Here is a 14,618-nt window from a genome sequence, read left to right on the forward strand (position 1 = left end):
GATCAGATTATCAGGCTTCACGTTGTTTTATTATTTGGTATAATGTAATAAAGCTTAAGATTCAGATTGATTTACACTAAATATCAATTAACTTCTTATTATAAATTTAGAAAACATTTCAAAAATAGAAACAAATTTAAAAAAACTGAACATTCGCATCCGCATTCGCGAATGTCGTTATTAGATATTCGCATCGCATTCGTATTCGCGAATGTTCAAAAAACGAAATTCGTTACATCACTAGTCCAGAGTAATAAGGATTTTCTCGGGACATTCAAAGATCCAGGTAGCTGACTACTTTTTTAGTTATTGTAGACATATAGGAAGAAAACCTACCTGTTTCCTGCCTAGAGTTCGCGTCCGTTTTTTAATTATTAACAATTTAGTGCAAAAATCGCGATTTTTTCCACTCCATTCAAAATATGTAGTTGACATAAAATTACAAAATTCATTTTTTTAGAACATTGAAAAACCTTCAGAATGCCGATTTTTGAAAGTTAATTTATTGCTACTCAAACTGCAAAATAAGTGAAAATCGTTATTTGTTAATAACTTTTACTAAAACTACCTTAGAATTTTAGTGTTTCACCCAAAGTTGGGTATTGGCGTGCTTAACAAACCTTCAAAATTTGAGACCGATCCATTGGTTAGTTTAAGAGTTATTCTATTTGTTTATCACAGAGACCTTTATTTTGCAATAAGATAAGACAGAAAATAATGAAGATAGGTCAATTCTGAGTATGCCAAATGAAAGTAGAAGAGTGATAGTATCAAAATGTATTAAAAAAAGATAAAAAATAATATATTCAAAAATCCTAATGCCAAATTTTTGAAATTTTGTAGTTTATAAACATTTAGAATAACTTTAAAAATGTTGTCCGCAGAAACAACATTTTTATATATTCGAAGAGATAGTATTTTAACACGAATTTTCAAATAAAAAAATTAGCCTGGGTTCATTTGGGACAAAGTTAGCCATATGTTTTTTTTTTAATTCACAGCTAATTTGGTTATAATAATTAAGGAATCTCATTAATACCATTTTAAAGAACGGGATTTGTATTTTTTCTTAAAAAATTTGCACAAACATTGTACCTTCACAGCACCCTCTACGATTTTTCAAAAATGTAGTTCAAACGATTACTAGGGGGAACCTACAAATCCATCGAGTTAAAATACCGAAAAAGCAATTTCAAACGAATATAATTTTCTGTATCTCCGGATCAACTTAATGGATTTTGATCTTTCTTTTTTTAATTTGTATGTAATTTCTACGTACATTACAAATACGCAATTTGTTTATAAATTTATTAATTGATAAACAGTCTAATTTGTTTAAACAATTCTTGAAAGAATATTTTTTACAAAAATCTATTTTTTTAATCATAGAAAAAGTTAAAGTACACTTTAATAAATTAAATGATTTTTATTAGATAATTATTAATTGAAGATCATTTATTTATTAAAGTATACCTTAACTTTTTCTATAATTAATAACGATAGTATGATAAAAATCATGGATTTTTGGGAAAAAATTATTGTTTCAAAAATTGTTTAAACGAATTAGACTGTTTATTAATTAATAAATGTCTAGACAAATTGCATATTTGTAATGTACAGAAAAATTACGTACAAATTAAAAAAAAAACGATCTAAATATATTCAGTAGATCCCGAGATATAGAAAATGATAGTAGTTTTATGTTGCCTTTTTTAGTTTTTGAAGTCATGCATTTGTCGGCTCCCAGCTTCCCCTTCACTTACCACGACTAATCACCAATTGAACTACATTTTTAAAAATTCGTGTAAAATACCATCTTTTCTAATATGTAAAATGATTTTTTCTACGGACAATATTTTTAAAGTTATTCTAAATGTTTATAAACTACAAAATTTCACAAATTTGGCATTAGGATTTTTGACTATATTAGATAATTTTTTTATCTTTTTTTAGTACATTTTGATAGCATCAGTTTTCTACTTTCATTTGGCATACGCAGAATTGCCCTATCTTCATTATTTTCTGTCTTATGTTATTGCAAAATAAAGGTCTCTGGGAAAAACAATTAGAATAACTCTTATAATTATTAATGGATCGGTCTCAAGTTTTGAGGGTTTGTTAAGTACCCCAATACCCAACTTTGGGTGAAACATTAAAGTTCTAAGGTAGTTTTAGTAAAAGTTATTAACAAATACAGTAATCCCTCTTCAACCGCGGGGGTTACGTTCCGAAGAGAAAGGTGTGGTTGGTGAAACCGTGGTTGAAAGAATATAATATATAATAATCCAAAGAAGAATAATATTCTTATGTCATATTATGACATATAATCCCAATTTGGATACGTATATTAGTACATAGAAAGAAACATGATGAAATTGCATATTTATCTGTGAAATAGTATTATCGTATCAACAAAAATCAACAAAAGACGCTGAGATCTGCGTCTACATTCGCCGGTATTTTAAACCTTCCAAACTATTAACTAATTGCCATAGTATTACTACTAAGAACAAGCGCCAGTGGCGTATCATGAGTAATTTAACACGACTGGTCAAATTATAAAAAATATGCAAAAATAATAAAACATTCTCATTAACGATTCAACAGATATGGCAACCGCGGTTGATGAGTCCGCGGATAACGAGGGATTACTGTAACCATTTTCACTTATTTTGCAATTTGCGTAGCAACAAATTAACTTTTTAACTTTAAAAAATCGGCATTTTGAAGGTTTTTCAATGTTCTAAAAAATTAAATTTTGTAATTTTATGTCAACTATTTACCTTTTGAATGGGGTGCAAAAAATCGAAAAAAAATTTGCACTAAATTGTTAATAATTAAAAAACGGACGCGAACTCTAGGCAGGAAACAGGTAGGTTTTCTTCCTATAGGTCTACAATAACTAAAAAAGTAGTCAGCTACCTTGATCTTTTGGTGTCCCCAACATGGTCTATTTCTAGCTTATTACCCTGGAGTATTGATGCATCTTTTCCGAGTCTTCCATTACAGAGTACCAGCCTGTAGCTGGATACCCAAGGGATATAATATAATATCTTTAGGCTTCTTGGCTTGGTAGATGGCTTGATTATACTTCTACGATTTGATAAGTCTTTGTCGATATAATATTTAAGACGCTTAAAATAAAACAATACCTTGCAATCTAGATTTTATTTACTTAAAAACAGAAGAACTTAAAACAGCTGCCATGAGTCAATAATAATTCAGGCAATAATAAAGGCGTTGCTTATTACTAAGTTACAAGTTATATCGTCAAAAAAGAAACTTTAATAACACACTAGAGCAGATTCCGCACATGCCGGGCATTTGATGCCGGAAAATCATAATTGTTCATAATTATTTCGAAATTTTAAACAATAAAACAAATTTTTTAAAAATTAACTAAAAAATCTTTTTAACCACCAAACAGACAAATAATTCAACCTCGGTAAATATTCTTGTATAAAGTGCAGTCTGTAGATATTTCTGTACTTGCCTGTTATTGGTTCATAGACGCAATAATGAAATTATTGTAATATACACTTACAGTTAAACCAGAATACGAATAGACGTGAATAAACTGTGCGCGCTAGCAGAATTGAAATTACGCCACAGAACGCTTTTTTGTAAAATCTCAATTTTTAATAATAGTGATTTTGAATCTTGTAATTGTTCATTAAATCTAAAAATGGATCAGCAGTATAAATTGAAGCAAACAATCTTGAAATGCACAAACTTGTGAATTAATACACTCAATGTATTACCTTATTATTGCGACTATTATGCCCGATTTCATCAACGATACCTAAATATTTAAGAATTACCTAAGTGGGTTTAGGTATTTCCTAACTCTAAAACGGATTTCACCATACGATAAGAATTGCCTAAACCGCTTAAGCATTACCTTACGATAGGATACGGTTTTTGATCTCCCTAAACTTTAGGTATTACTTACCGTTGACAGTCAGGTTATATTTTTACAATTTTGACTAATGTACTTGTGACGTTTATCAATAATTTGCTTCTTACCTTAATTTTTCTGTTATTCTGTAATATTATTAATATAATATGTGTTGGAAAATATAGAAAATCCTTTGGAAGTTTTTTACAGGTGTATTGACAAAATTATGTAGTCTACTTACTACCTACCAAACTAGTGTTGTGTTTCAAAAACCCATTCATGATATCACTAAAAGTGTGTCATTAGAAATTAATAATAAAAGAAGCGATTTTCAATTGATTGCATGACAATGGAAGTTCCTATTGATAAGAATTACTTAATAAAGCAACTGTTTAGGTATCGTTGGTGAAATCGGGCATTTTTTAGTGTCCACCACAATTTTATATAAACATATTTCAAAAGTTTTGCATCACCCCTCGTATTCACCATTTTTACACTTTTATAAATCCGTATCCTTATTACATATTTAATAACTCTTTTTTTTTATATAAAATACACTTTTTTTGGTTTTAATTTTATTTAAATACGCATTTAATTGATCTGGTTTTGCCAAGGTGTAAACATTTGAAAAATTTATTCTGGTAAAATTTGTGAAAACGTGATTTATAATGAATTGTAAGTTAATTATTGAGTTGGACAAAGCGCTTCGTGATAGAAAGAGTGGGTGTTTCCTAAAGTGATGTATCACGGATATGGAATAGGTTTCTGGAGACAAATTCGATACAGAATAAAGCTTCCTCTGGTAGGCTCCGAGTTACCAATTGCCAACCCGACCCACAAAATGGATATATCAGACTTTCCATTCGGAGACATTCTTCTGTGTTTGTACGCTTTAAAGTGACTTCAGGGATGCTACAGGAGCCAGAGTATCGTCAGGAATTTGTCAGGTTTGAGCAGTCGTCGACCGATAAGAGTTCTTCAGCTACAATTTAGTCATGTTTTGCACTGTCTCCAGTAGGCTCAAGAACACATAAAGCTCATTCAACAGTTTTGAAATTTTGTGCTTTTTTCAAACGAGATCAGAATCTGTTTAAATAGTGATGGCCAGCGAATTCGTGTTTGGCGAGAGCCAACAAGAAGGGCACAACTAGCACATGCACGTGTCATATTTCCTTTCGCTGATGGTAGTGTTATGTTTTGGGCAGATATTATGCCAGGTGGACGCACAGAATCGGTGGTTATGGACATCCTAAGTCTTGACGTCACAAAATTGGGAGGAGCTTATATTTGACTCCAAACAATTTTGTTTATAAGGTAAAACACTCATAAGGAATTGTTCATTTTGTTGTTTACGTGGTTTGTGTGACAAAATAAGACTTCATTTAGGTATTTAGTTAAAGAAACGTGTCAGTTAAGAGATTTTTATTCGTTTTTGCCCAGGTGAGTTAATTTAATGCAATGATAAGAACGTAAACAGTTTTGAGGTTATGTTTATTTTCAACCACTAAGGAATAAAAACCACCTGAGCAAAAACGAATAAAAATCTTTCTTTAACGAAATACCTAAATGAGGACATCTTGGATATTAGTGCACCCTATGTAACGCACAGCTGAATTTTATGTTTGTGCGTCACAGTGTTGCCATGCCATTTCTTTCATAATTTCAATCAATGTTAAATGTATCTACAAGAATGATAGAATAAGAACGTTTACTTCTCCGTCATTATACTAGGTAGAATGACAAATGAGGTGTCAAATGAAAGCTTATAATCGAAGGATAATACTATAGGTGAGAAATTAGACCTAGATTGGCTGTCCCTCAAAAAATAAACGTTATATTGGGGGTTTCTAATCTCGACATTAAAAATTGCACTATTTTTTTTTCTATAAAACATTTTGATCTAAAAATTACCACAAAACTTCTTTGTACTCTCTACTTTCAAATAAACGTGATTAAGAAGCTAAATTTTAAACTTCGTCACACAACTTTTGCGATTAAACTTTGTAATGCACAAATCCGCACCTTTTTCTTTGAAAAAATCATAACTTTTATCATGATAAGAATAGAAACTTGAAGCAGGTACCTTTGTCTTCAGAAATGAGCTATATACTGTAAAAATTTCAGAAAAAAATATTAAAATGTAACAGTGTTGTAGCGAGGTAAACGCAAAAACGTGATTTCATTTTTTTTTTATTTTTTCCTCATTTTCGTTTTCAGCACCCTCGAAAATATAAAGTATGAATAAAATTAGCCATTCACCCCTCCGTGGTCAGTATCTCGAAAACTAAGCCCTTTTTTGAGGGTGTCCCGCTCGTGTATAATATCACAAAAAATTGTAACGTGATAGTATGAAAAAATAGAGGATACGGCAACGGTGTTACAAGTGACGGTCGGATCCAATACCAAAATCTACACAGACATATTAGGGTGCACTAATATCCAAGATGTCCCTAAATGAAGTCTTATTTTGTCACACAAAGCACATAAATGAAAAATTCCTTATGACAATTTACCGTTACAAACAAAATTGTTTGGAGTCAATATAAGCTCCTACCAATTTTGTGACATTTGTGACGTCAGACTTAGGGTGTCCATTGACGGGACTCACAGGACAAATGTGCATCATACGGATTTTAGAACCTCATGTGAAATTATGATGAGGAGCTGTGGGTGAAAATTTTGTATTTATGGTTGATATTCACACAAGTTGATTTCCACCAAAATTTCTTCCAATCTTCATCTAATATATTATTTTCTTACTCTATATTTTGTTGTATTTAATCTTTTAATTTTACAAAAATCAAACTAATTTGATTATTGTTTGTGAAATATTGTTTAAACAATTGCATATGCTTAAAAATAATAAACTTTTATTCTCTAAGTTAAAATATACGAACAAAGAAAGTTTTTGCTAAAAAAAGTGTTATTTCAAAGGACAGAGTATGTGTTTTTATTTTGAAATAAATAAATTTATTTATTTATATCGAAATGTAATAAAAATTAAAATTAATCAATCATTATCAAAGGTCATTGGAATGCCCAATCAGAGCAAACGTATCCGCTGTCCTGCGCGTAGCACCAAAAATTAATGTTTATTTAAAAAAATTCCTGAGGCCGTGGTAGTTAACCCATTTTAAATTTGCAAATTGCAAATGAAAGATACAGTATTCTTCTAAACTTGCTGTCTGCTTTATTTTCAGTCCTGCAACATTTTGAAAAAATGATTTTTTTGCGAAAGCTGGATTGCAAAATTTATTTTGCAAAATCTATTAAAACGATCCTAATGAAATTTATATTATTGTTTTACTATATCATAAAGTTTTTCTGGGTGAAATATGAAGGAGCTAGGTGTAGCATAAATGGTTGAAAAACATAAAATGCAAATACTTGTTTTTTTTTAGCAATTATTGCTATTTTGCAACAAGGGTGACAATTTTTAAAATTTTTAATTAATCCTACATTGTAGGAAATTTAATTACGCAACTTTTATGGCAGTGAAACTTTTCTCGGAAATTCATACTTTTAAAGTTATAATCAAAAAACGAAGAAAAAAATCGAATTTTTCCTTCATTTTTGGACATTTTGATTATTTAAACAATGTTCCGGGCCTTTTTGAGTGGGAGGATAACGCAAATATATTATTATTTAAGTCATTTTCAAGCAATTTCTGCAAAAAAATATGAATCACCCCTCAACATCCAAATGTACTAATATTTTTACAGATACGCCCTGGTCTAAACAGTAGTTTCTGAAAATAGGTTATAATAAACATTTTGGGCGATACATACCTTTTGAAACTATGTGTAGTAAAATATGTAGGTACAGAGATACCTGTATAATATAAAGAAATATAATTATTTTCTATGTATACGAGTACATCAATGGCACATCAATTAACAATAAACATGCCAAATTATTCTATTATAATTATTCAATCGAAATAAACACCTGGACAAAAATTACAAAAGTTCAATTATGTTTAAACTCAACTGAGTTGAAAAATGTTTAAATATTACTGATTATAGTGTTCTCTCAATCGCCATGAAGCAATAAAATAATAGAAACAGCATTGATTTACAACAAATAAATAAGATATAGCTTATGGCTTTGTTTGGACTTCTTTATCTTGTTGGCGTTTTATAATATGCTCATCTTTACCTAGAAGACTAGTGGTCAGACAATTTTTGTGGTTGCTATATCTATAAAAAGTGTATAATAAATTTATAAATAACTGAACTGAAACAGTCAAATTTGAAAAAAAAAGAAGAAACTTTCTTAACTTTTAAGAAAAAGTTAAATTCTGAGCGATTTTAAGAATGGGTCACCGGCGACCCCATGTTGTGGTTCTAGAGTTAAGTTGAATAAGGTAAAACTTGCATATTATCATCCAAGCATTTATAACGAAATTACTGTACAGGTGTGTTAAAAAGATAATAATTTTAAAATACATAATTTAAATAGGTGTCCAATAATATTGGTGGTAAAAATTGAAAAAATTACGTAACAGTAAAATTATTGGTCCTAAAATGTTATACCCACTTCTGTACATTATCTGTAATATTTTTAGTCCACAAGTAAATGATATATTTTACAGCACGTCTCGTACAATTATTTCAATAAGATATTCATATAGTACAATGCTGGTTTCATGAAAAAATATAGGGGAAAATAGAATGGCTTGTAATAGTCCAAGAGGCAGCGCTGAAAAATCTCTTTGAATTTACTAAAGCTAGATTTTTCACAGTTGATTACTGTGATTGTGTAGAGAAACATACTGCGGTCGGTCAAGCGAAACGCAGAAGAGGGGTTACTGAGAGGGTATCAAAGTTGCTTTCCTATGAAGGTAATTAAATCCATTTACTAAGGCCGAAAATCAGTACACACATTCTAAATTGAATATAAATAAAAGTTATTATAGTCGGTCAGCTGTATGACGGGACAGAGCCGGTCGGTATGCCCCAGCAAATGTACAGGGTTATTCACTATATTTTGACCCACTTGTAAACTGCTTTATTTAAAGAATTAGAAAAAAATGTAACATACAAAAGTTATTCGATTTTTAAATTATGATTTTCTGACATATATATCGTACTAGTGACGTCATACATTTGGGCGTGATAACGTAATCGACTATTTTTTTTAAATGGGAATAGGGGTTGACTGCTAGCTCATTTGAAAGGTTATTCAAGTCCCTATTCAGTAATATAAACATTAACATGATTAATTATACAGGGTGCCCAAAAAAAATTATTAAATTAATTGTTTAATTATTAATTCAAAATTTTTTTTTGGACACCCTGTATAAATAATGATCTTAATCTTTATAGTACTGTATAGAGAATTGAGTAACCTTTCAAATGAGCTAGCACACGACCCCTATTCTCATTGAAAAAATAGTCGATTACGTCATCACGCCCAGATAGATGACGTCACTAGTACGATATGTGAAAAAATCTTAATTAAAAAATCGAATAATTTTTGTATTTTACATTTTTTTCTAATTCTGTAAATAAAGCAGTTTACAAGGGGGTCAAAATATAGTGAATAAGCCTGTACATTCATTGGGACCGACCGACCGGCTCTGTCCCGTCATACAGCTAACCGACTATAATTTTTGTGTATATGTAATTTAGAATGTGTGTACAGATTTTCAGACTTAGTAAATGGATTTAATTACCTTCGTAGGAAAGCAACTTTGATACCCTCTCAGTAACTCCTGTTCTACGTTTCGCTTGACCGATCGCAGTATGTTTCTCTACACAATCACAGTAATCAACTGTGAAAAATTTAGCTTTAGTAAATTCAAAGAGATTTTTCAGCGCTGCCTATCCGTCTATAATCTCAACGTTATTCAAAGAGACTAATGAAATCACTGGGGAAACAAAAGTAAGACAAAAATGTGGGCGAAAAAAAAAGAACAGGCATCAATCGAGAGATGACAGAAAAAATAAATGCAATACTAATGAAGAATATATAAATACTAAAGGACAGACTGTCATACCAAAACAGTTTTCTATAACATTTTCCGTGTTCATACATGTAAAAAGAAATATACTGAGATTGTTGATGTACCGGACAGGAACAAATTTTTCACCCAATTTTGGACAATAAAAAGCTTTTTGCTGCGCAAGAAATGCGCAATGATTAATATGTGTGTAACATAAATTCCAAAGAAACGATGCCATACCAAAAATGTTCCTCTAGCAGAAAGTCCAAATGTCCAAAAAACTCTAGGAGAAAGAATATCCGTAATCATTGAGCGTTCTTTTAAGATCCATTAGCGCTTATACGCGGATGTACACTACATTAATGTTATGAAAGAATACAGGAGAAAAAAGAATACCCGTAAGCATTGAGCGGTCTTTTAAGATCCAATAGCGCTTATACGCGGATGTACACTACATTAATGTTATGAAAGAATGCAGGAGAAAAAAGAATACCCGTAAGCATTGAGCGGTCTTTTAAGATCCAATAGCGCTTATACGCGGATGTACACTACATTAATGTTATGAAAGAATGCAGGAGAAAAAAAATTGTTGTTAACAAAATAGAAAGAGGAGAAATGGTTTCAATTAACAAACTATTGGAATGTATCACAAAAAGCAACCATTAGACTTCCCCTAATATACTCATGTTTAATTTTATTATTTTTGTCACTCAAAAGACACGTAAACCACTATCCAAAGAGTATTTTAAGATCTCAAAGAAATATTAAAGCACCACATGATCTAAAATTTTATTTAAATATTTTTAAAATAATACTAAAATTTTTAATAATCTATTATCAAATATTTTGTCCTACATTTTGTATTAATAAAACATGTTTTATAATTAGTACGTAGATTACCGAGTTTTACAAAAATTTAATTTCTTGTATAACCTAAAAAGTAAAAAGGATTTATCAACATTTTATTTTTTTACACAGAAATAATTGGGTATTCTTTCTTTAATTGTGTGTAAAAAATAGTTCGAAATTTTAGTGACATAATGATATATCGTAGGTATGCTATAATAAAATATGTCATTTACACAGATTATTGACTTTGAAGCTATTTATCTCAAAATCAGACTTGTGTGGGTTGACTCTTTTTTATATAACACCATCCAATCTTCCTCCACTTAATCTTTAATGCTAAATCCGAGTCCATTATCAGTTTTTTTGTATAAGTGGTAGTTAACAATAATATTTTAACAATTCAGGAATTAATGAAAGTTAAGGCTAAAAGAAAAAGACACAAACAGCTCTACAAAATATTTAGATAGACATCAGAAATAGTTTTAGGACATGATCTCCGAAAAACAAATATATATGGCGATTTGAAATTAGAACATAAATTTAAGGTACTATTAGCGTCTAGAATTTTCAAAAAATCAATTTTTTTATATTTGTAGATTCCCTTCACCTCCAAAAATAACTCTCTAAAATAATATAGAAACTAGTAATTTTATCCATCGCCATGCGAAGGCGATCCAATTGATTGCCATCTACAGTCACTCCACCCAATTTCAAAATTTTAGAATCATATCATAGTAAAAAATTACATTTTTAAAATAATAGAAGTCTTGCATGAAATGTAAACCAAGTAAATATAAAGTTATATAATGCTTTAACTTATTTTTCTTAATAAAGTATTTTTGTCAATTTTGCGAAAAATTTTTTGAAGTAGGTACTGATGAAGTGGTAAATATAAGAGCAATGTATATCAACCAACCTTTTTAACGTTAGTTGTTAATAAATTCCTTTAAAACTATACCCTTTAATTTTTAAACATCTTATTTATTTTATATAATAATTAAATTTAATATCGAATTAAAATTATATATGAATAATATATAAATATGAATATAAATAATATATAAATAAAGCATACCTTGTTTATTTTGACAGAACCGCCAAAGTCAAATATAAATATTAATATAACATAATTTGTTTAAAATCTAACTAATAAATAAATAATAAAATTCCTTTATTTAATTTTAAAAATATTATTTTATTATAACTTACCTATAAAATTTGTTTAAAATATAAATAATAAAATTATCCGGGATATAAAAAAATAAAATGAGGTTTATAAAACGTCATTTAATGTTTATACATCGACAAATGTCCCGGACAGACGCACGACTTGTCTCATTTTTTGTGATTAATGATATACAGTCAGCTTACAGGAAAATTCTTTCCCTGTGGATTTTTTTTAATTAAAAATTAAAAGTAACTGTAAATTAAAAAATGTTAAAATTGCAGCAAAAAATAAAGATTAAAATGTGACCGAAGACGAATTTGCAGTACTTGGTTCAAATGTGGTTTCTATTATTAATACATTATACATTGACCAATTTTCATATTGTTTCTGGTAAAATATCACGTAAGGGCACTTCTTTATTAAAACCCGAATTTTATGTTTCAGATTTGCCGGTCCAGAGATTAACTGTCGCCATGGAGCAGTAATCTTGGGACGAAAAAATACAGGAAGAATGAAAAAGTTTTTTTGTAACTTTCAAAATTTGTATAATATAAAAAAATTGCCATATAAATAACATACAAAAAATGTTGAAACTGATTTTTTAGCATTCTAGAAGGCAATAGTACCTTAGTGATCTCTTAGATCTTAGGAATAGATGATTTTCTTTTCTTGACTAGTAGTTATATACAGGAAATGTTGCTTGTATGTTTGGAATGTATAATACGTATATGAAATTAGGTATTTGTCTTGTGACTGATTTTTTTCGAATATTTACCAACTCTACATTGGACTACTACAATATCTAGGATTACACAGCTAAATTATGCAAATTAGAAGTTGAAGAGAATGGCGCTACTACTTCAGTTCCATCGGTATCTAATACACCGATCGGCTGTATGGCCTTACGCTTTTCCCTTAATTTACCTAGTTCTATATTCAATTTCGATAAAATGGCATAGTTTGGTTGATTTACAGCCGCTTTACTTTGCAGAGAAGTAATCTCTTGCTCTTCTAATTTCTTCTCCTTGAAGCTCTTGATCGAATGGTTTCCGTATAGTCGCAAAAGGGAACCCCATGAAGTAATGCTAGGATGTAGTGCTTGAAGAATTGCTTGAGATGCCCTCTGTTTGCCGTCCCTTTTATTTTTACAAGATACAGTCGCAGTATGTTTACCTGTAAACATAAAAACTATTATTTTATCTTTACTTTCAAGAATTAGTCCTAATGTTTTGTAGTAGTTATAGTAGGATCGGAAATCGGCAGAGGCGGCTTTACCTATTGTGCAGGGTGTGCGGTGCACACGGGCGCCTACATGTTGGGGGCGCCGAGCGCTAAAGAGCGGGTCCTTTACTTTGTTTCAACATAAAAAATAGGCTTTAAAACGATTAATGAAAAATTACATTGGCAATTAGGCGCAATTTATAGATTGCCGCCCACTCGTCTGTCCGTCCAACGCTCCAATGGACGGGCGCCAATCTTTTGATTCGTTTGAAGACATATCGACAATGATTTCGAAATAGTTTGTGGAGCCTATAAAGGTCAAATTGCTTGTGACTTGCCGGGCATTTTCAAAGGCGTTTGTACACGTGTCGCGGGGTAATTTTGCGAAATAAGCGTTGACGGAATGGATTATGTCGTATTATATTTAAGTTAACATGTAAATATAAAGTAAAGCGGCTTTTCTTTTGATTAAAATTATTTAAAAGGAAGATTTCCTTTTATTACCACCACAATTATTGCGACTTTCAGCGGAGTCAGAGCTTCTCAAAAATTATCCGTATTAACAATTTGCTGTTGGTTTTTTTAGTAATACTGAAAATACGTAGTTCATCCTAGATTAGATTCGGGTAGGTTGATCTGACCCTGTGAATACCTATTGGCTCCCGACATCATTTATATTGCACTATTTGCATCTGGATTTCTGTGTACATTAAAAGCGTACATAACACCCTCTGTACCCTATGTACTAGTACTAGGTAGGTACCTATTCGACTATTCCATTTTGACTGCGCGTCTACCAAATAGTTATCGGGCCCACATATAAAATTATTATTTATGACCACACCGTCGAAACTTTTTGTACTTGTTATTTGGGTGGAATCGGACAAATTTGGAGCTTTTCACATTATGATAGTGGGGCGTTTCTCTGCCAAGCTGTCACGAAGTTTTTAATTTTATGCAAGAAAAAAATTTATAACCACATTGGTCATTTTATTTTAATCAATGGTTTTTATCATATAAACAGCGAAAACAATTTTGTCGGACAAAAATATTGGGCCATATGACGCGTCGGACACGCTAAATATGTCAAATTTATGAAAATAATAAATTTATTACTACATGGCTAATTTTAACAAAATCTACCATAAAACATCTTTACAATAATGTGGTAACCTTGTCGGACAATTTTCACGTGGCTTATGTGCAGTCGGATGCGCCGAAGATGTCAATTTCCTGGAATTTTTTTATTTACAACCATTTTCCAACAAAAATAGGTTATAAGTAATTATATTCTAAATAAAAAAATCTAAGTGTCCGACAAAAATATTGGGGCAAATCGACAGTCAAACAAAAAATTTAATTTTTATTAGTAAACTATACTTTTAAACTATACTGGGTTCGTGCATCCTTTATCTTCACAACCATTTTTCCAACAAAAGTAGTAGGTTACAAGTAATTATATTCTTAAACAAAAAATGTAATTGTCTGACAAAAATGTTGGGGCAAACGAACAGAAAACTTAATTTTTTTAGGTT

The 14,618-nt window shown here is 30.4% G+C and overlaps 1 protein-coding gene across 1 annotated transcript in view; it reads right to left on the bottom strand.

The window, feature by feature from the left end:
- Positions 1–3,153: 3,153 nt before the first annotated feature.
- The window catches only part of LOC126884687 (microprocessor complex subunit DGCR8), a 91,429-nt gene continuing 79,964 nt past the window's right edge, over positions 3,154–14,618 (bottom strand). The window contains exon 4 of the mRNA XM_050650759.1: positions 3,154–13,035. Within this exon, the coding sequence (XP_050506716.1) occupies positions 12,671–13,035 (365 nt within the window). The 3' untranslated portion in view covers positions 3,154–12,670. The remainder of the gene's footprint in view (positions 13,036–14,618) is intronic.

The sequence above is a fragment of the Diabrotica virgifera genome, chromosome 5 (genome assembly GCF_917563875.1).
Source record: "Diabrotica virgifera virgifera chromosome 5, PGI_DIABVI_V3a".
Classification (NCBI taxonomy): Eukaryota; Metazoa; Arthropoda; class Insecta; order Coleoptera; family Chrysomelidae; genus Diabrotica; species Diabrotica virgifera.